General features: G+C 38.1%; 2 protein-coding genes across 4 annotated transcripts in view; both read left to right on the top strand.

Moving 5' to 3' along the window:
- The window catches only part of erap1b (endoplasmic reticulum aminopeptidase 1b), a 154,132-nt gene extending 142,685 nt beyond the window's left edge, over positions 1-11,447 (top strand). Inside the window, exons 1-19 of one of the 3 annotated variants that reach the window (XM_062416966.1) lie at positions 15-115; positions 1,437-1,952; positions 2,395-2,533; positions 2,849-2,983; positions 3,155-3,275; positions 3,872-4,026; positions 4,196-4,309; positions 4,397-4,528; positions 4,711-4,842; positions 5,213-5,296; positions 5,421-5,578; positions 5,956-6,035; positions 6,166-6,349; positions 6,634-6,790; positions 7,768-7,952; positions 8,128-8,289; positions 8,383-8,523; positions 9,129-9,210; positions 9,717-11,447. In XM_062416966.1, coding sequence (XP_062272950.1) covers positions 1,465-1,952; positions 2,395-2,533; positions 2,849-2,983; positions 3,155-3,275; positions 3,872-4,026; positions 4,196-4,309; positions 4,397-4,528; positions 4,711-4,842; positions 5,213-5,296; positions 5,421-5,578; positions 5,956-6,035; positions 6,166-6,349; positions 6,634-6,790; positions 7,768-7,952; positions 8,128-8,289; positions 8,383-8,523; positions 9,129-9,210; positions 9,717-9,887 — 2,820 coding nt within the window. In that variant the 5' untranslated portion in view covers positions 15-115; positions 1,437-1,464 and the 3' untranslated portion in view covers positions 9,888-11,447. Of the gene's footprint in view, positions 1-14; positions 116-867; positions 981-1,436; positions 1,953-2,394; positions 2,534-2,848; positions 2,984-3,154; positions 3,276-3,871; positions 4,027-4,195; positions 4,310-4,396; positions 4,529-4,710; positions 4,843-5,212; positions 5,297-5,420; positions 5,579-5,955; positions 6,036-6,165; positions 6,350-6,633; positions 6,791-7,767; positions 7,953-8,127; positions 8,290-8,382; positions 8,524-9,128; positions 9,211-9,716 lie in introns of those variants that run through there. The other 2 variants (XM_062416965.1, XM_062416967.1) reach the window with 2 other exon arrangements.
- Positions 11,448-12,568: 1,121 nt separating this feature from the next.
- Positions 12,569-18,040, top strand: si:dkey-283b1.6 (uncharacterized). The gene is made up of 4 exons (XM_062418152.1): positions 12,569-12,649; positions 14,578-14,685; positions 14,907-15,186; positions 16,126-18,040. Exons 2-4 carry the CDS (start codon positions 14,657-14,659, stop codon positions 16,249-16,251), a joined length of 435 nt encoding a protein of 144 aa, XP_062274136.1. The 5' UTR covers positions 12,569-12,649; positions 14,578-14,656; the 3' UTR covers positions 16,252-18,040.
- Positions 18,041-20,628: the final 2,588 nt, after the last annotated feature.

Here is a 20,628-nt window from a genome sequence, read left to right on the forward strand (position 1 = left end):
AAAGGAAGGTGATAGATAGTCATACTGCGGCCACCAACCATGGTGTGAAGGCAGTATCTGTGAACACAAAACAAAAAACACCAACTAAATAATGTGCCCCTACAAACTATCAAAGGTGAGTGAGCCCAGGGCACCACCTACTCCACCAGGAACTGCAGTACCTACAGGAGGGACAAAAAACAAGTTAACAACCTACCTACATATAATAAATGCTATCAAAGTGCTGCCAACAAAAACAGCACTATTAAAACTAAATTAACATGATTCAATTCTTCAAATAGAAAATGTTCTTAGTGAGCCAGTTTATTAAAAGCCAGTTTATTTATTTAAAAGGAAGCATAGTACCATGCTCCTTTTCTACCCTGTAGTCCTGTAGTTCTTGGGGACCTGTTTCCCCTGCTGTGCCACTTACAATTATAACATTTTAATTACTTTATTTCTGTTATTTACATTTGTTTAAAACTGAGGGATTGTTAGAATCTGGATTATCGTCAGTCAGGAACTGATAGTAAACTGGTAAACCAGAAAAATACAGAGAGCACCGATAATCAAAGCTATGGCGCACTCTAGTGGTGAAGTATTATCATTGCAGATCATTTCAACACGGAACTTCCTGTTGTTGCATGTTTCCCTAATAAATCCATGGTCTCCTTCTACAGTATTTCCTATACAATTGATACCTATGAAGCTATTGCTTTGATACCTGTAACCATTAAGAGTTTACAAAAAATGTGCTGGTCGTGAATTGTTTTATACTTAAAAAAACACACCGGGTTTCTTTACAACTCATGTTTTCTGGACTGTGTGTATTAGCAAAATGAGAAGACGTCCTGATATCAAAACTCAGTGTACACAGCTGTATAGTTGTAGATATAAGTGATGCATGTGACCTTAAGATATCCTGAATTCTCCCAGCATGCAATTCCTCCGCAACTGTTTCACTTTCGGTCTTGTTGAAGCTTCGTGCACAAGTCGACACAGTAAGTTGATGTATTGTGATCTATTGTGGACTAATATTAAGACAGGGAATATATCATAACATTTCAGTTTTTTGTGAAATACACATTTTGTATATACAGGATATGCAAACATGAATTAGTGGATGAATTAGAGGAAATGCGTATGAAATCGAAAGTACTGCATTTGCATATCACCTGTCTTGTTTTTGCGTTGTCATTGTCCGGTTCAAATACATATTGTGTGTTTGTGTAGCAGTAGTTTGATTAACTATTACTAATCTTTGAAACAATGATCATGTAGCACGTTTGCAACCTTAACTGGATAATAAAGCAAGGTCCTTTTTATTCAAGAATGATCAGTACTGAATACTTCTGGTAGTAACTAACCTTATTATTTTAATTTAATGTGATTAGAAAGTGTATGATACAGCTACTAGTATTTCTGAATGTAACCCTGCATGTATAATTTCACTCCAGCAGGTGAGAGGATTTCCTGCTTACCACCATGTTAGCAGCTCTTCTCCTACTGCTGCTTGCCTCCTTGCCTCCTTCATCAGGAGCGCAGCTACCAGATAAAAGCAAAGCCAAGGAGACCCCTGTAGCCACCAATGGCCAGCCGTTTCCCTGGGACCGCATGAGGCTTCCCAAAACCGTCTTTCCCCTCCACTATGACCTGAGCCTTCACCCTAACCTCACCACCCTGGACTTCACTGGCGTTGTTCGTATCCAGCTGGATGTGAAGGAGGACACCAACACTGTCGTTCTCCATGCCAAGCAGATGCAGATATCCAATGTGCTGCTCCTGGCACCTGAAGGTGTGAGGCCTCTCCAGGTTTTGGAGTATCCTCGTTCCCACCAGCTCGCCTTGGTGTCAGACAAAGTGCTGACCAAAGGTAGGAAGTATGAAGTTCAGCTGGGGTTTGCTGCCAACTTGTCCGACAGCTTCCATGGTTTCTACAAGAGCAGCTACCGCACCAGCAGTGGAGAAGTCCGGTAAGACCATGAATGACTTATTTTCATAATTTTCTTGTCATCATTTAATCGACCTCACATTACTATTGAGACATGATTGTAAATTATGTATATTAACGCCTTATCTGAGTGGATTAATTTAGCTATTACAGCATACTTTTGGAGAGCTGATCAGACGAAAAAACAGATGACAGAAGGAACAATAGAAAAAACATAAGCATACAAAACTACCAATGAGTGGAAGAGGACATAATTAGCAACCTTGAAACACCATCAGTACCATTACAATGAGACTGAGGCTATTAATAATCTTGACAAATGTCTCATTTTTATGTTAACTAAACCACAGTATAACAGGTTTTGCGATGTTAAATTGATGTTGAAAATGATTGATATTGCAGCTCTAGCACAGTTTTTTTTCTTACAGCATGTTACAAATAATCTCACTTTAATACGTTATTAGGGTTCTGGCATCTACACAGTTTGAAGCAACCTTTGCCCGAGGAGCCTTCCCCTGTTTTGACGAGCCCGCCTTCAAGGCCAACTACACCATCCGTATTATTAGAGAGCCACGCCACATAGCCATATCCAACATGCCCAAGGTAAACGCAAACATTGCAATAACTTTGTTTATGTACACTGATCTCCAAGAGGAATTATTACTAATAATTAGTAGTTTAATTATACTATAACATTTAATAGATCCTCATGCATGTTCGTTGCAGGATAAGTTTATGATTTCTTTATTGGCAGTATTTCACTCGACATTTCATTGGTGTTATTATAAGTATTTTCATTTTAATCTGATCTACATAAGATTTTCAAATTTCCATCTGTACTTGACCCATTGACCTTTTCTTTCTTTTGTCTTTTGTTTCACTCCTCCATTTTCATCACTACACTTCTTTGTTTCTCAGGTAAAAACAGTGGAGTTGCCGGGAAATTTGCTTGAGGATCACTTCGACACCACTGTAAAGATGAGCACCTACTTGGTGGCCTATATTGTGTCTGACTTCATGTCTGTGAGCAGAACTACCCAGCATGGTGTCAAGGTAAAGAAGATAGACTGGCTGTAGTAGTAGTAGCTGTAAAAAAAATGTATGCACAGTATTTTGGAGAGACTTTTGGTATGGTATACATTTGAAATGATTGTGTAACAGCTGATACAGTAATAAATATAACTATTGTGCCATATTAATACTGAAGAGTGTGTTCTTTATCAGATTTCAATCTATGCTGTGCCTGAGAAGATCGACCAGACAGCTTATGCACTGGATGCTGCAGTCAAGCTGTTGGACTTCTACGATGACTACTTTGATATTCCTTACCCACTACCCAAACAAGGTTAGTAAAATTAAATGTTATTAAGATATTACAGTACCATAGCTGCAGTATGTATTTATGCTATTACTACTCTATCCATGTTCTTATTTACACCATTCAATGGCTACAGAAATGGCACAGGATAGACTCAGCATTAATGGCTACACCTCTACCTCTGTTAACCATTTCAAACAGCATATAAAAGTGCTTGTGGTCTCTCAGCTGTCAGTGGAAACTCTGTGATTTGCATGGCAAATGAACACATTTCATGTCTGACCGTTATTTAGACATTCAGAGTAAGTTCTTATCAAAAGTTACTCCTTGGTAAAATGGTTTTTAACTAAACAGGCATGGAAATTTAACTAAACGGCATGGACAGCTTGTCTCTTAATTTGACCAGACAAGCTGTAGGAAAGTGAACTTATTTTTAAAAAGGGACCATAGAGGAGGCATGCAAGAGGGGTTTCAACTCAAAGGGAACCTGCAGTTTTTAAAATGGCCAGTAAAGTAAAAAATTATATTCTGAACGATGAAGATAAAGTGTAAAAAAACATGTTTCGTAGTTGGACCAGCAGGGGAATCTAACATATTTACAATTTTGCTGTTGTTCCCTGCAGACCTGGCTGCTATCCCTGACTTCCAATCAGGTGCGATGGAGAACTGGGGGCTGACCACCTACAGAGAGTCGGGCCTACTATTCGACCCTGAAAAGTCCTCCGCTTCAGACAAGCTGGGTATCACCAAGGTTATCGCCCATGAGCTTGCACACCAGGTAACTGCCTGCATCAGTTTTGTCCACCAACGATAGCAAGAAAATGTAGGATAAAAATTGTAATATGGTTTCACAATAAGTTGCTAGTATTAGGAAATTATGTTGAAGAATTACATCATTATATCCTGTCTTTGCACATGAAGCAGTATATGTTTTCCTTTCGTTCCAGTGGTTTGGGAACTTGGTGACGATGGAGTGGTGGAATGACTTGTGGCTTAACGAGGGTTTTGCCAAGTTCATGGAGTTTATTTCTCTCGACATCACCTATCCTGAGCTGCACGTGGTGAGAGCCGAGTACAGGAAACTAACTCATATCTTACTCAAAACATACACACTCTTACATTTTCTCCATTTCTCTCCCTGATCCCAGGATGACTTCTTTTTGGGAAAGTGTTTTGAGGCCATGGAGGTAGACGGTCTCAGCTCTTCCCACCCAGTCTCCACCCCTGTGGAAAACCCCACACAGATCCAGGAGATGTTTGACGATGTGTCGTATGACAAGGTCTATCTCTTTTTGTCTCATTCTGTGTCTGGGAATCCACTATTTGTAAATTCCATAAATAATTACTCCCGAAGCTAAACTCAAGACAAAACATTAGAAATCCATTAAGGGGACTCATAGAAGCAATCACACAACATGGATTTGTTCCTTTTCAGCATGTCTGTTTTATTTTATTTTTTTAGGGGGCATGTATCCTGAATATGCTACGAGATTTCCTGACACCTGAGGTCTTTGAGATTGGCATTATCCGATACCTCAAGCGCTTCAGCTACCAAAACACTGTCAACAGCCACCTGTGGGAGAGCCTGACTAATGTAAGTTTTGCTTCTGGCCGGGATCTCTCTGCATGATGTGATGGCCAAATTCGTTTTCAGAAAGTGCACATTAATGGGGTGATACCTCGCCTTGCATATCCAGTTAGCCTGACCTCAGTGGTTAATATTGGCTTTTCTTATTACCTACCTTTTTCTAATTACCTATTATAAAATCTAAAACTAGTCTTGTTACCTGTTTTTTTTGCTTGTCATATTGTAATTGGGAGACACATTTGACACAAGTAATTCCCTTCTCTATTGTAAAAACACAATTTGGGACTTGGTGTGTTTGTGTGTTGAGTGTTCCTGTAAACATTAGTATTGGCATTGTTATGAATTTCTGTTAAACTTTTGTATATTTCCCCACCAGATTTGCAATTCAGATAATTTGAACGAAGGCGGAATTAAACACAAAGAATTTTGCTCCAAAAGCAACGTCCACTCTGAAGCCTCTGTAAGTTTTAAGAATAGAGTCAACCAAAAAAATCATCATACATAAACTGTAATTCATGTAACAGTGACAGATGTAATATATCTAAAACTGACTAATGTATCTTAATGTGTGTGTCTATGTGCAGAAATGGTACTCTGGTGATGAGCTGGATGTCCGGGCCATTATGGACACCTGGACACTGCAGGAGGGCTTCCCGCTGGTCACTGTGGAGGTCAGAGGTCGCGAGGTTAGGCTCAGTCAGCAGCGTTACCTGAAGACAGATGATCCCTCGCTCATTGAAGGGTAAAAAGTCCGATTGAGATTGTTATAGTGGATTTGTTATTCCAAAAGGATCCCTTTTCCTGCTTTTGTCTCTATATATCTATATAATGTTCTGTGTTTAGAATGTGTTTATCTGATTACAGCATCATATACTTTATAATTTCAAATAATTCAAATTAGTAGCATCCATTGCTGTTATTCTTGATAGTGCCACCTGATGGCGACAAAGAGTAGTTCAAGCATGCAGTGTGAAGTGTGAAACCTTCAGCAGCTGCATATGTGGTCACAGGATGATTTTTTTTTTAAATTTTAGGATATTATATATAGAATATTTTATAATTTTATGTTTTTATTTTATTTTGTTAAATGTCATTTTAATAATCATTATGCGTTGATAGATTCCTGTGGCAGATCCCACTAACCTACATGACCAGTGCCTCCAGCACCATCCATCGTTTCCTGCTTAAGACAAAGTCAGGTGAGTGTGTTGCTCAGTGAGATCAGGCTGGTTTTCTAGTTTGCTATTTTCATCCTTTACCCTCATACTGTACATACAAAGATAAAGTCCTTTCCAGTCCAAAGTTTGTGTTTACGCCTCCTCCCTGCAGACATCCTGTACCTACCAGAGGAGGTGGACTGGGTGAAGTTCAATGTGGACATGAGCGGCTACTACATGGTTCACTACAAAGGCGAGGGCTGGAACTCTATTATCAAACTGCTGAAACACAACCACACAGCCCTCAGCAGCAATGACCGTGCCAGCCTCATTCACAATGTATTCCAGCTGGTCAGGTCTGGAAACATTTGCAGATCATATGTTTTTTATAATTTTCCTGTCATGCAATGAGTAGTTTTAGTGATACAGTCGCTCCAGCTCAGTGAAATTTGAATCAAGAACATTTTGCAAATACCTACTCTGTGTTAGAAAGGGAGTTTGTCTGCAGTCCTCCTCGTTTATATGTATTATTTAAGGTTAGGGCTAAGATTTTCTTAGCTTGTCAAAAAACAAAATATCCTGTGAAAATGGACAAAACTTTAGCATATTGTTAGTTTCAAGGCTGCCATGTGTGTTGCAGTGTCGGGAAGGTCAGACTGGACACGGCTCTGGAGCTGTCTCTGTACCTGTCCAGAGAGACTGCAATCATGCCTGTGACTCAGGGCTTCGGAGAGCTGGTACCTCTCTACAAACTGATGGAGAAAAGAGATTTGGTTGTTGTGGAGAACCAGATGAAGGTTAGAGAAGACAGAGTTCATATATAACATTTACATTAACAAAACAGACAATATTCCATTTATGTCTATAAAATACATTTAATCTTACATATTATATTATGCTGGCCCGTTCTGCAACCCCTCAGTTCAGTCTCCTGTCTCTTTAAGCCCCCCCTCCTGTTGAGTCCACTCTGTTGTGATTGTTTAGCCCCTCAGCAGACTTAAGCTGGCTTTGGAGGCTATGTAAACAAACAGAAGTAGTAGGATTTCAATTTTTACTCTCCTTCTTTACTCCAAATGTCAGATTATCAAATACATTTGTACAGCTTTGAGCCGAAATCTCATCAGAAGCATGAGTGGACAACGTGAACAAACCCTGGACCAATCTTAGCAACTACCGTAGCAGCAGTGACTAAGGAACTGAACCCTTGGCTTTTGATTTTCAGTTATTTATATAGTTTTAAGTTTTGGAACTTTGACAATGTTTATATACAGAAAATCCCAAAAAGCATGTTATATCCCCTTCAAAATTAAAAGTAGTTTAACTTGATGGAGGAGCAGGAAATTGTTTCAGCAAACTATATTTGTAAACACGGTTTTAAAAGTGTGTCGTTCAGAGAAGTGAGGCTCTTGGTGAGAGAGCTCTGAAATATCATGGCATTCAAAATTAGAAAGAAGTGCTCTCTTTAAGCTCTTGAGAAAGACACTTAAGCCAAAGCTTTTTTGCTACAAAACGAGAGTATGCACGCTCAGTCATGCTTCTCTACATAGAATGAACAGCTCTACATACATGTTAAGTACTGTTTGTCATTTCTACCTGCTCAAACTAAGTAGAACAGTTGCTTTTATGTACAGAACCAGAATACAAAAACCAACATTCAATCAACACAGTCAATTATCAAATTATCAGAATTGGAAATGTGAAATCTGTGGTGTTATTTTATTTATTAACAACCCACTTCAGCGCTGAATCTACATTGTCTGCTTGTGTTTTACAGAGTTACATTGTGGATCTGTTCCGTGGGTTGATCGACCAGCAGGAGTGGAAAGACTCTGGTTCAGTGTCTGAGCGAGTGCTGAGAAGCTATCTGCTGTTGTTCGCCTGCGTCAGGAACTACGCTCCCTGTGTGACAAAAGCCACACAGCTCTTTAACCAGTGGAGGGACTCCGATGGCAAAATGAGGTCAGGGGTCATGGTCCTGTTTCTCATCAATCTGCATTTCATTGTTTTTCTACACAACTAGATTTTTAGAATGATTGTTAAATTATGATGACTATGATGAACACTTTTTATGGTCTTTTTAAAAAAAAATAACCTGAAGTATGGGGGTATTTAAAAATTCTTCTGTGTATTTCAGCCTCCCTGTTGACATCACCATGGCTGTGTTTGTTATTGGAGCTCGAACACCAGAGGGGTGGGACTATCTGTTTGAGAAGTACCGCTCTTCGCTCCAAATGTCTGTCAAGAGCCGCATGAAGATTGCGATGGCAGTCAGCCCACTGCAGGACAAACTCAAATGGTGTGTTTGTTATGTTAAATAAATCCTAGTTAAAGAAGAGGTACCAGTTTTTTCCCCCTTGGCCTTCCTTTAAATGTGTTCTTCTCTCTATAGGATGATGGCGCAGAGCCTTAGTGGTGAGGTGATGAAGACTCAGGACCTACCGGATGTGGTCGTCGCTGTCAGCAAGAACCCCCGTGGCTACAAACTAGGATGGGACTTCCTGCGGGCCAACTGGCATACCATGATCAAGAAGTCAGTCAACTCATTATACCTTTACATCTCTCTAATTTTTAAGATGCGTGAATTGTATGTAAAAAATATACCTGTCTTATCAGGCAAAATGGAGTTGTATTTAAAACAATTGTCCCGTCAAGAACTGTGATATGACAACTTCCCACTTTGCAAGCTCTTGACTTCTATACAAAAATGTTAAATGTTGCCCTCCGTGCAATGGGACTCTAACAATAGGGGGTGGGGGCAGGGGTGAGTCTGTATGATTCTGATGTTTGTGCAAGAGGTCCCAGATTTAGGTCCCAGTTGAACAACCTTTTGTATTACATGGGAGAAAAGGAAGCAAAATAAAACCAAGTATTTAAGCTATATATATATTTAAGTTTTGCATGGAGCTAAAAATGTTGAACTGACATACAACAAGTTCTTTTAGATCCAAAAGGACTGAATAAAAAAAAATTGTAAAGCAAGGATTTCTCAAAATAAACAAACCAAAAATGTTGGCATTTGTGAATGTCCAAAACAAAAAAAACTTAAAATGATGTCTATTCCTTTTGTAAAGTGTACAAGACAATATTAATAGATGTGTGGTGAATTATATTTAACTGTTTTCTTTGATGCCACAGGTTTGACCTGGGCTCCCACTCCGTATCATACATGGTGACCGGGGTGACCAATCAGTACTCTACCAGGGAGATGCTGCATGAGGTAAGCAAGGCTGCGTGTCCACAACAGGCCAGTTGATACTACAGGGTGTCCTGATGCTGCAGGAGGTTTGACCCAAATGGCTTCAAATTAATTGTTAGACCTTTGTCCCACATCTCTTTGTTTTGCTAAACTGTTACATGTTCAATTAAAAGGGAAATAAACTAAAACAAATGTACAAATGTAGCTAAATAATATTAATGACATGATTCAAATGTGAAAGAATATAGTATTTTCTGTATGAAAAGTAATAATTGATGTATTCTGGTACTAGGTTGAGTACTGATTGCAAAATGACATAGAATTAGTGTTGGTGGTTTATGGGAGCAAAACTGTTTTCTGTATTGTTGCGTTATATCAACTTCTCTGTTATTTTTATCTATAGCAGACACTGTAAAGAACACTTTGCTGTTCTAGTGTCAAGCTTGTTAACAAGATGGATGTGCATTGTTGGATCTCATGTCAAACATAGTTGTGTATTAACGTTTTCATTGTCTGCATATGTTCAGATAAAAAGCTTCTTCGGCTCTCTGACTGAGGAGACGGGCTCAGAGATGAGGTGTATCAAGCAGACCTACGAGACCATCGAGGATAACATCCGCTGGATGGACACCAACTTTCCTCTGCTAAAGGCCTGGCTGGACAAACGCAACCACAGAGTTGCACATGATGATTTATAAATCCAGGGAAAATTTAAAAAATGTTTAGAGTGAAAAATGATGTTGCTCAAGTCAGACAAAACTAGGGGTGTGGAAATGGGTCACATGACTCCACTCAGACTGTGATCACAGATTTAATGACTTCATACTTAACGACAAAAATCCAAAAAGCCTTTCAATTCAATTGAACACCAATAACCTCACCAAACACTCCAAAAACCAGGATAACGAAACAAACAAACAAATAAAAAACTGAATATAATCACACGAGTCACTATGTTTTGGAGATTGTGTCGTTTAAGTACATATTGATTAGCAAACTGACTCTCCTGACTTGGGACAAATGTACCAGCACTTTAGACTTACTTGTGACTTTTTCCACCTCAGTGTCACCTACAAGCGTTAAACTAAATGCTGTATTTTTTTAGACTCGAGAAGATCTGAAATGGTCGTGATAGACTTCTTCAGTATGTGAAAATAGACTTAAGGAACGCCGTAAAGAACCTCCATATGATAGAGGTTTGTGAAGTTATGAATTATGACAAATGGGTCTTGAAGGAACCTCCTGGGTTCCCTAATTGGTGTGTTCCTAGGAACTCCTTAAGGCTTTTCAATTTTTTTTTAAATCTTTTATTTTTTACAAGTGTAATTTCCTACTGAAAATGCTTCACAATAGACACAAATAGCCTGGACATTTTTTGCTCATAGCTGTCTGTGTCTGCACTATATGTGTGTGTGTGTGTGTGTGTGTGTGTGTTTTATGTGTGTGTGCACATTTGTTAAAGTGTGTGTGTGTGTGTGTGTTTTATGTGTGTGTGCACATTTGTTAAAGTGTGTGTGTGTGTGTGTGTTGTTGGGAGGTTTTTAGTTGAAATTTCAAGATACAAGACATTGTAGAAGTTCCCCCTTTATCTGAATTATTTTTTTCATTCACCTTGCTTTACTGCAGACTGATAAATTAATTATTGTAGAGTTTTTGTTTTTTTGTTGTTGTTTCTTTTACAAATAGTGAATGTTTCAAAAAAGAAGCGGAAAAAAATACACTGCACATCAGATATCAAAATGTACTCAAATATTTAGTTACCAGACCACTAACCAACTAAAACATGAAAAAACAAAACCACAAAGACCTCCAGTCTTTATGTAAAACATATTTGGGAATATGGGAATATCTACAATGTCTGTACCTGAATGCATTCTGTCCCTGAGGGGCAGCTAGGAAAAAGTTACCTAAATGCACTTATTTTTGTGTGATTCAATGGTTGTTATGAAATGGACTTAAATATTTTTAAAACTCAAGAACACACTGTTGTAATATCAGGTCAGGTACTATTTTTACACTGGTGTCTTAATTTTCCAATTTTGGAGCATGAAAAAAAAAGATTCTGGCCCCATTGGTTCGTCTTGGTAACATTTGAACATAAATTCTCATATAAATAACACAAGAAAGTTACTATAAGTAATGTGTTGTTTATCAGTACTGTAACATCCCTTCTTTGTACTGGATTCATGGCAATTGTGTTTTAATTCCCTAAGGATTAAGTGTTGTTTTGAATAAAATTCAGCTTGCTTAATATTGCACCAATGGAGTTTGCCTTTTTTTGGAAGTTTCACAGCCACCATAGGTTCTCCCACTTGCTTGGAAGGGGAGGGGTATTCAATTGGTTGCAATCTGTTACCTCACTGCTCGATGGCACTAAATCTTACACATTAATCCTTAAATTTCCATTTGCATGTATTTGCCCTGACAATCACAAACCCTTTCTGGTAATGTGGGTAAACTTGCATGTGTAGCCCTTATATGGATGCAACCTTTGTACCTTTTCACTCCTCTGATCAACGGGTCATACGCTTTGGTAACAATAAAACTTACATTTCCTGGCTACTGATTTACGTTATTTATGTTTCCATTCAATCACACACTCACACAATGAAAAAAAAAACAAATCGAGCATATGGCTAAGATACTCGTATATGTGTTTAAACTCAATCTAGGCTCTGTCGACCTGGTTAAAAATGGCAGTGCCCCTGTGAAAAACAAGGAATTTTATGACAGAAAAAAAACTGAAAAACTCAAACTGAGTCATATAATATCAAATGTAAGCCATGTATCCCTTGAATTATTGCTTTGACCCTGATTGAACTAAAATATGTTTTTACTCATTTATAGATTCCCCCCCCAACAGATCACACGTGGGTTACACATGCAAACATCTGTCTATTTGTGTTTGGAGAACAAAACGTTCAGCTACCTGTGATGAAAAAAAAGAATGGTGTCTTCTTCTACCACTTTACGTTTACTCTATATGCTCATGTAAACACTGAGGATCCTGAGGTTTTAAAGCTTTTGATTTCAGTTAATGGGAAACAGGTTCATGGTCTTGTGTTTCAGCTGAGGGCTCTTGGAGAAAGGTAGCTGTTACTTTAAAACTTCTAATGCTGCCATAAATTCTTCTGATGGACCTTTAGAACAAACTAATAAAACACACTGTCCAGCTGATAAAACACACACATGCATTTATATATGTGAGCATAAATGCATACAAATAGCTCTTTACTATAGGCCAAGCATTTAGTTAACAATTCAATATTTTAAGGTGTTCAGGGGTTCATATACATACTTGGCTTTGTACCCACTTCTGCACACACACACTCATTCACAAACACACACACACACACTCGCCACCCCCTCAGCAACACACCCACAATAGAAACTGTACTCTGCTCTCGTGAGATTTTCCTTCCCAGCGCTACACCTGAGGAGAGCTGTCTCTGGACTGAAGGTAAGGACCTGAGATTGATTTGTCTGCTTCTGTTAATCTTTATATTCATCTTAATGAAACTCATAGACAACTGATAGAGTAAACTTGTTATGAAATATATCAAAGTAAACACATCAAGGAGCTCTTTAGACCTGAACCCTATCCCTACTGACCGCTGTTTGCCTCGCGGCCCACTGATCAGCCAAGTGGTGAATTTTGACCTCACCTACTTCTCTTGTGATTTTGTTTGCTTCCTTTTGTTCATTAATCTAAAAGAGTGATCAGGTTAGACCACATAGTATATATAGTTTTTATTTTCCTACATATACAGATGCAACATCATGTGGAGGACCTGGTTCACATTAACAGTCCAGGTGGCAGGTGAAAGTTCAGTCAGTTTTATGATAATTCTCTTGTGGTTTGTTTTCTGAGCTGATATTCGCATATGTTAAATTGTGGTATAACTTTGATGAAAGCCTGTGATGAACAGAGCCACACAGTTCCTTATATTTTCCACCTGACATGAGAGGAAATTAAGCCAAAATGTACCAGCAGTAACTTTTATAGGGAGTTTGTGGCTCAGATGTAGTCTCCAGATTTGCAAAGTAACTGAAACACTTTTCTGGTGTTTTAACCCTGTTGAAACCTGTGATATCCAGTAAATTACGTAACTAGTGATTTACTGTCATCATGTTGTGATTCAGAGGCGTTCCTATGTGCTATAACCTACCTGTGGACTAGTAGCATATAACAAAACCCTGTCAGTCAAGAGAGGAATATACTGTATGCCATTGTCAACCTCAGTCAGTATAATTTCATTGCTGTCCTGTGAAAACCATGTAACAAAAAATATCAACAGTAACTTCTATGTACTTGTCTCAGCCAGAAATGACTCTACAGTTACAGTTAGCTCAAAACGCAGCAGCTCGGCTTTTAACACAGTATAAAGTATGTGACCACATCACCCCTTTTTTAGCATCTTTGCACTGGTTACCTGTTCATTTTAGGATTGATTTTAAAAATTATTTTATTTGCTTTAAAAGCCAGGCATAGGCTGACCTTATAGATCTTTTATCCGAGCCAGCACGTAGTCTAAGATCTGCTGGCAAGGCCCTGCTAGCTATTCCAGGATCTAGGCTGAAAACTAAAGGCGACAGGGCCATTGCTATCAAGGCCCCTTTTTCTGTGGAACAACTTGCCTGTGGAGATCAGACTTGCAGAGTCAGTTCCCAATTTTATCTCACTTCTCAAGACACATTTTTATAGGAAAGCTTTTTTACTTCCTAATTTTAACTTGTGTATCTGATTGTTTTTATTGACCGCTGTTTATATTGTATACTTTGAAGCACTTTGTAACTTGTATTGAAAAGTGCTATACAAATATTATTATCATTATTATTATTATTATCATCATTTTTTAGGTAATCAGATGGGTACATGAAGCTTAAGAAATAGGACAAGGCAATTATTGAAATCATCATTCCAGTTTATCAGTGTGCTTCACAATGACACATGATACAGGTAAAATTAAGGTGATCAACTGATAAGTTTACAAGCATATGGCATAATACGTGTTCTCCAGATCACTGTGTTATAACACCAAGTGCCAGTAGACTGTGCTGAAGAATGACTGTAAACCATATGAGGTTACTGCAGGACAGACAACTGGGTTGTACTCTTATGAACAGCCTATATCTGTATGACTTTTATCTCTGAGATCATGGTAACTATGACAAAGCATTTATGAGTTCAAAGTATGTTTTCCTGTTAACTGAAGGAAAAAAAGTGCAGTAACTTCCTCAACATGGGCCCAAAGCAAAAAAGCATGCATCTATGAAGTATATTAACTTAATAAAAGTACAGAGATTAGATTTGCTTTGTTTTTAATAGCCTATCAATAAAGTGTTTAATCAATTCAATATGCAATGTTTTGCCTATTTCACCTCCAGGTCGTCACTGTGATTCAGGTTTTTGACTCCACCTTTATTCATTTTGATCCGTTTTGAATTGATCTGCACAGCTTTAAGGATGCCCTTGGGCTATATCCCCATTGTAGAGTAAGACACATTCTTTTTTACATCTAAGTTAATAAAATTTAATCATATTCAAATTGTTATGATTCAAATACTTTTGCTCACTTGATGAGCAAAAATAATAAAAAAGAAAGACAAATAACTTATCTGCCCTGTCCATCAACTCTCTCTGTCTTCCCCTCCTCCTCCTCGTCCTCCTCCTCCTCCTCCTCCTCCTCCTCCTCCTCCTCCTCCTCCTCTCCAAGGATCTTCGTTGGCTTCCTGGGTTTCGGCCTTTTCATCATGTTCTGCACCACCTTCTGCAGGGCGTGCAGCCGCCTAAGGGAGGAGCAGATTGAGAGGGAGGCATTAAGGCGCAACGAGATGGAAGGATGGCCACCTTCGATTTATTTTATACCCTTCCCTGGTGGCAGGTCACAGCAGGACGGTGAAGATCAAGTCGGGGTGCCTCGATACAGCCATGAATTCACACCGCCACGATACAGCACTGAAGTCTTCTCTGGGCCCCCACCTGCGTATAGTGAGGTGATTCTAAAGCAAAGCAATCAGTGATGGGCCCCAAAACTGGGATTGCGTCAGATGGTGTCACAATTTATTTTGCACCCAGCACTTCTTATCATAAAGAGGCAGTGTTGCCATTTTGGCTGCTACTATATTATTTTGATAATTCATGTGGACTAACTCAGGTGAAGCTGAGACTTTGAAGACATCTTTGAAGACAAGAGATCTAATTCTGACAATGCATGTTTTGCCATTTCCTGTCCATCCGGTGACACATCATGTGTGTTTAAAAAGTTTTCTTGAAGTAGAAAGATGATTGACCTGAGAGTATTTGCATGGCATTCATAAGGAGATGATTGAACTCCCTTCTATTTCTGCCATGATAAGAAATATTGAAAGATCTCAAAAATTACAAAATTGTGTCACTTGTAGTGCATCCTCAAAAAGTGTAACTGAAAATAATTTTCTCTGAACACTGAATTCTTCCTCCCATCTTTCCAAAAAAAAAAAGTGTCTTAGGTCAGGGGTCACTAGGGGAAGAAGAAATATGTTGAAAACACTATTTTTTATATTGTGTATTATTTATGATTGCCAGATTTTTTGGGTCATTATTCTGTGTAAATAGGTTATATTTTGTCATGGGACCACATGTGCGATGTGGAATTCATTGAAGAAAAAATAACAAAAATTTGACTGTAAATTTGCACTTTCTTGGTTCGTCTTTCTTTTCTCAAAATGGTGTTCTCCAGAACACATTTAAAATATTTCACCAACAAGTTATGTCACTAAAAGTGCTAGAATAGAATGGATTTGGATAGAAATCTGATACTTTTGCTCTCCCAACCAATGTTGGTGACTTGCCATAAAACCAAATTCCCCTGCAAAAAACACAAGACATATCATCTACCTCATTGTGCATTTTCTTGTGTTTGACTTGGTCTTTGTTTTTTCTGTGTGTTTCAGCTTGCATTCAAGCCTGAGGATCTTCCCCCTGTGTATACAGAATATAGTGTCCCTGTGTATCCCACCACACCCCCACCTCACACAGAGATGGTACAACCACAAACACAAACACAGACACAACCATAATGCAGCACCATCGCAGTGTACCTGTGATGGGATTATGGACAGTTGTATTATTGCACTGCCTTGTGGACTGGAGTGAGCGGGTAGCTGGAGTTAAGAAGGTTTTAAAGGTTATTTTTATTCTAAGTCTGTTTAATGTTTGTCTTTGTTTGTTTGTTTGTTTGTTTTTATTGTGGCGATGAACATGTTGATGAACAGACATAGGATGGAGGCTCAAGGGATGGAACCAGGTTTAAAGTCACAATACCATAAATAAACAGCATATTCTTCAATGTGCTAAACCTTTTAAGATCCATAACAGATTTTACACAGACAGGAAGGATTGTCACACCTGAACTGTGAGCATCATTTGAACACATGCTGTTGTTATAAGGTTATGTTCTGGTCCCATTTGTTGGCTTGTCTCTGTGTTAGTTAGTAGGATGCCTCAAACAAGTTTGATGCAAATTCAGGTGGAGACCTCAACCCAATGGCCCCCCCATGTGGCCATTTACAGAGCACTTTTTCACCCCGCTCATAACTCCTGAATCACAAGTTGAACATTGTGCAATTGCTACAAATTTATTTTTCCTGTAGGTGGCGCAACAACAATATACATCAATTAAATAGCCATAACTCAATAGTTAGGAGTCTGATCCCACTGGTCAAAAATGTGTTTTTCTTGTTTCTTCTTCAGTTGCATGTTTGTACAGAATGATGTATAATGTAGTTTGACACTAGAAGGCTGTTTTCACATTACTCTGCTGAAAGGGGAAAGTTCATCTGTGCTCATCTTAAATCACCTTTACCTTTACACCAAGTAGCAACTAGTTTGCAGCTAATCTAGGGCCAGTATACAACTTTGAAAGACTCCACATAAGGAGAATATGCCATATTAAGGAATTGTCTCACATGTCAAACAAAACATGTTATGTCAGACAAAACCTATCATTCAAAGCTGAGGATTTTTATAGAGATCCTCAAATATGTTTAGAGGGGATTGTGCACTTTATCCTTTTAGTATTACCCTAATACAAATAGGATTCAATATAATTTACTTTATTGCAGATTATGATACCAATGCAGATTGAAAGTTTTTATCTTTATAATTAAATTAACTTCAAAGTTTCAAGCTTCATTGTTCAATACTCACCAGGAAGCAGCAGCAACAGCCTTGAGAGAAAAGCAGAGACACAAAGAATGTGTGAAAAGCATCTGATTTTACACGTAGCTGTCGTTTCAAATGAATGAATGATGTTTTAAAATTTAAATTAAGCAGAAACCACTTTCAGTAACATTTGGTGATCTAAAGTAAGTTTCACAGCTGTATTAATCAATCTTTTTCTTTTCTATTTTCTTTCTGTGTTGTCCTTGTTTTCTTTATAGTGACAAACCCACTGGTAAATATTAGGCTCCCAAGCATCACTTAACACCTGAAAGTTTATGTAAACAGTATTTTGATGTCAGAGGTTTGCTGTATATCTACTGTCTTTCCCAAATGACTTGAATGCATTAATTACTGGTTGAGGCATTGCTGTTAAAACCAACCACTCTGAAAATAGCTGCTTTTTGTAAGATGTCTGGAGAGTTGTTTTAGAGAGATATTTTAATGCAACAACAGCCACACAGTAAGGGGAATGTGTAAATAAGCAAATAGCACACTATTGTTTAAATCTCTGGACAAAATGTGAATAATCTTTATAGTAGCTGGTCTACCAACTGATTTCTGAATAGAAAGAAAAAACATTTTTTGTCACTCCAAAAATTTGCTGTTAAGACTAATAAAATTAGAAAGTTTGGCTAAATGTTTAAATATCTATGTCTGTATGTCTTATTTTATATCATTTTATATCATTTTCCTATTATTGAACTATGGAATAAATCTTCATTGGTACATATATTGGCACAGCCTGAGGACAACAATACAGTTTGGTGACATCTACCTAAATAACCATAATAGGAAAATAAGTTGAACTTAAAAAATAATAATAATAACACAAATGTTGCAGTACTGATTGCTCTGTGGAGGCAAACCAACTGTTAGAACTACAGAAAAGGGACATAACATATGTTGCAGTTTTATATCTGATCACACTGATGACATCAAACCATATATCATGTGAGATAGACCAGACTTTGCTGTTCAGTATTTGGGCATTAGGAATAATTAGTAATGATTTTTTTTGCAAATGTCAGAACTGTTGATTTTACACAGAAGGATCCATCAGTCCATGTTTAGTGGGTTCCACTCTCATGCCAAAGCAGAACATTTTAACCAGGCACTTCTTCAAACAATACCTTTTACTGCCAAATGTTTTGTCAAACCGGAATACACAAGCTCCTATTTTGTATAGTGTGCATATTTGTCAGAACAGTACCAGCCAGAACAGACTCCTAAGCATGGTGGACATACATTTGAATGATATTGGAACAAACAGTTTTTCTTACTTGACTTACTACTGCATCTACATGCACCTTTAAATGTCACTGAAATGTTAATAAATTGCAAACTCGCAGGTAGGAGTAGGGATTAACTGTTAATTAAGATACTGTAGTTTCAATATTATGACTACAATTTGAAAATGATTTCACTCTGGAAATCCATTTTGTCATTTTCCACTTGTTGACAAAGTGAAGCAGCGGACAGTGAAAAATGTATAGTAGGATGTCTACAATGACTATCAATGTATAGACATACTGACAGCTACATATGGTCCAACATGTTTCCCAGGCTCTCAGACGTGATCTGTAACCCTATATATGTCAAAAGGTCTTGCACATGTCACTTCTCTATGCTTTAAGGCAGCTGGATTTGGTGTCATCTGCCAGCCTCTGTAAGGGAAAATCCTTTCCTCTTACACAAATTGCGCCATGCGATCACTTACACAGCACAGGGGGTGTGCATGTGCAAGAGCACATGTGTCTGTATGGATGTGGGCATTAGTTTAAATTTCAGGGTATCTTATTATACTTGTGTAATTTTATGGTATGATTCATGGCTCTAAACATTACTACTATACTATACTACTGTAATATTTTCTGCAAATAAATGAGAGAGCAACTAAATGCCAACAACAATAACAAAAAAAACAAAAACAGTCAAGGGAAGACAATGTGACTCTCTTGGCAGCACCCACTGCGGGAATCAATAACCCATAAATGGAAAACTGTGCTGTGGTTCACTGCTTAACTGGGTCCTCTGTATTTTTGTTTTTCCTGCTCTCTCTCTCTCTCTCTCTCTCTCTCTCTCTCTCTCTCTCTCTCTCTCTCTCTCTCTCTCTCTCACACACACACACAAACACACACACTCATTGCTCTTCAACACTAGAGGGCAATGCAAATGTGTCCAGATGAATGATGCCTTTTAACACATGTTGATAATCATTTAAAATCCCTATGTCCATTTTGTTATGCACAATCTTTCATTGATAATTTCTTACACTTTCTTCTACACATATTCTTTGGCTTTATTTTATGATTTTGCTGGTGGTGGGTAAGTGCCTTGCTCAAGGGCAGCTTGGCAGTAGATTTTGAGAGAATAAACACACATTTTCCCAAACTTCAAATTCCGAGCTGTCAAACTAATTTGACATGCCATCATTCGTGTTGAAGTTAAAAATATATTACGGAAATAATTAGCTTTCACCTTTCATAAGACTATGAGTCATTTAATAGCTTGGGGATCTGGCACCTGTACACAACCCCAACTAGTCCCTGTTTGGCTCGGCAACAAAAAACGATATTGGCTTTGGAAATATGTCCGTAGTTATCAGTGGGAATGTATGATTCAGACAGTTAATGAGGTGAGGGATGAACAGAGAGGCAGAGGTTCATGGTTCATGTGAATTGGCTCGTCTCCTAATTATCCTACCCCTTTATTTTTTGTTGAATCATTGCCGACATTTTTTGTTTTAATAAATTGGAGCTCTGTAGAGGATTGTAGTTTTGTTTTGCACATTACATAATCCAAAGCTGAGAGTTTTCTTCGCCATAATCAGTTTTGTTCCCTGCTTAAAATACAAAAGAAGGCATTAGCATTTATTTGGAGCTGTGTTTGTGGAGAATATACATCCAATATTCACTAACCTTTTTGCTCTGTTTTTGTCTACACCAATTCCTTAAGGAAATATCTGGCTCCTTAGCTACTAAATGTTGCACTTGCACTGTGTTTGCCAGCTACTTGCTAACCTTGTCTGTATTGTGGTTTATCAGAGATTTTTTGCTAGAAAACTGCCTGCTGGTAGCACAAGTTGATGAAAACAGTGAGTGAACTGAAACAGTCAAGTTGCTGACTGAAAAACAATGAGCTGAAAGAGGCAAAATAGTCCACAAAACTGAGAGGAATTGGAGACTCAAGTGACATTTTAGTGTTGGTTTATCATGACAAGCAATCCTTTTTCA

The sequence above is a fragment of the Scomber scombrus genome, chromosome 4, assembly GCF_963691925.1.
Source record: "Scomber scombrus chromosome 4, fScoSco1.1, whole genome shotgun sequence".
Taxonomy (NCBI): Eukaryota; Metazoa; Chordata; class Actinopteri; order Scombriformes; family Scombridae; genus Scomber; species Scomber scombrus.

What these genes read in the sequence shown, in the direction of transcription:
- si:dkey-283b1.6 (XM_062418152.1), top strand. Translation starts at nt 14,657, where the DNA reads ATGCCCTTGGGCTATATCCCCATTGTAGA. An exon ending in GGCTATATCCCCATTGTAGA is followed by an intron (nt 14,686 to 14,906) that starts GTAAGACACATT and finishes CTCCTCTCCAAG; the next exon opens with GATCTTCGTTGGCTTCCTGG. An exon ending in CCCCACCTGCGTATAGTGAG is followed by an intron (nt 15,187 to 16,125) that starts GTGATTCTAAAG and finishes TGTGTGTTTCAG; the next exon opens with CTTGCATTCAAGCCTGAGGA.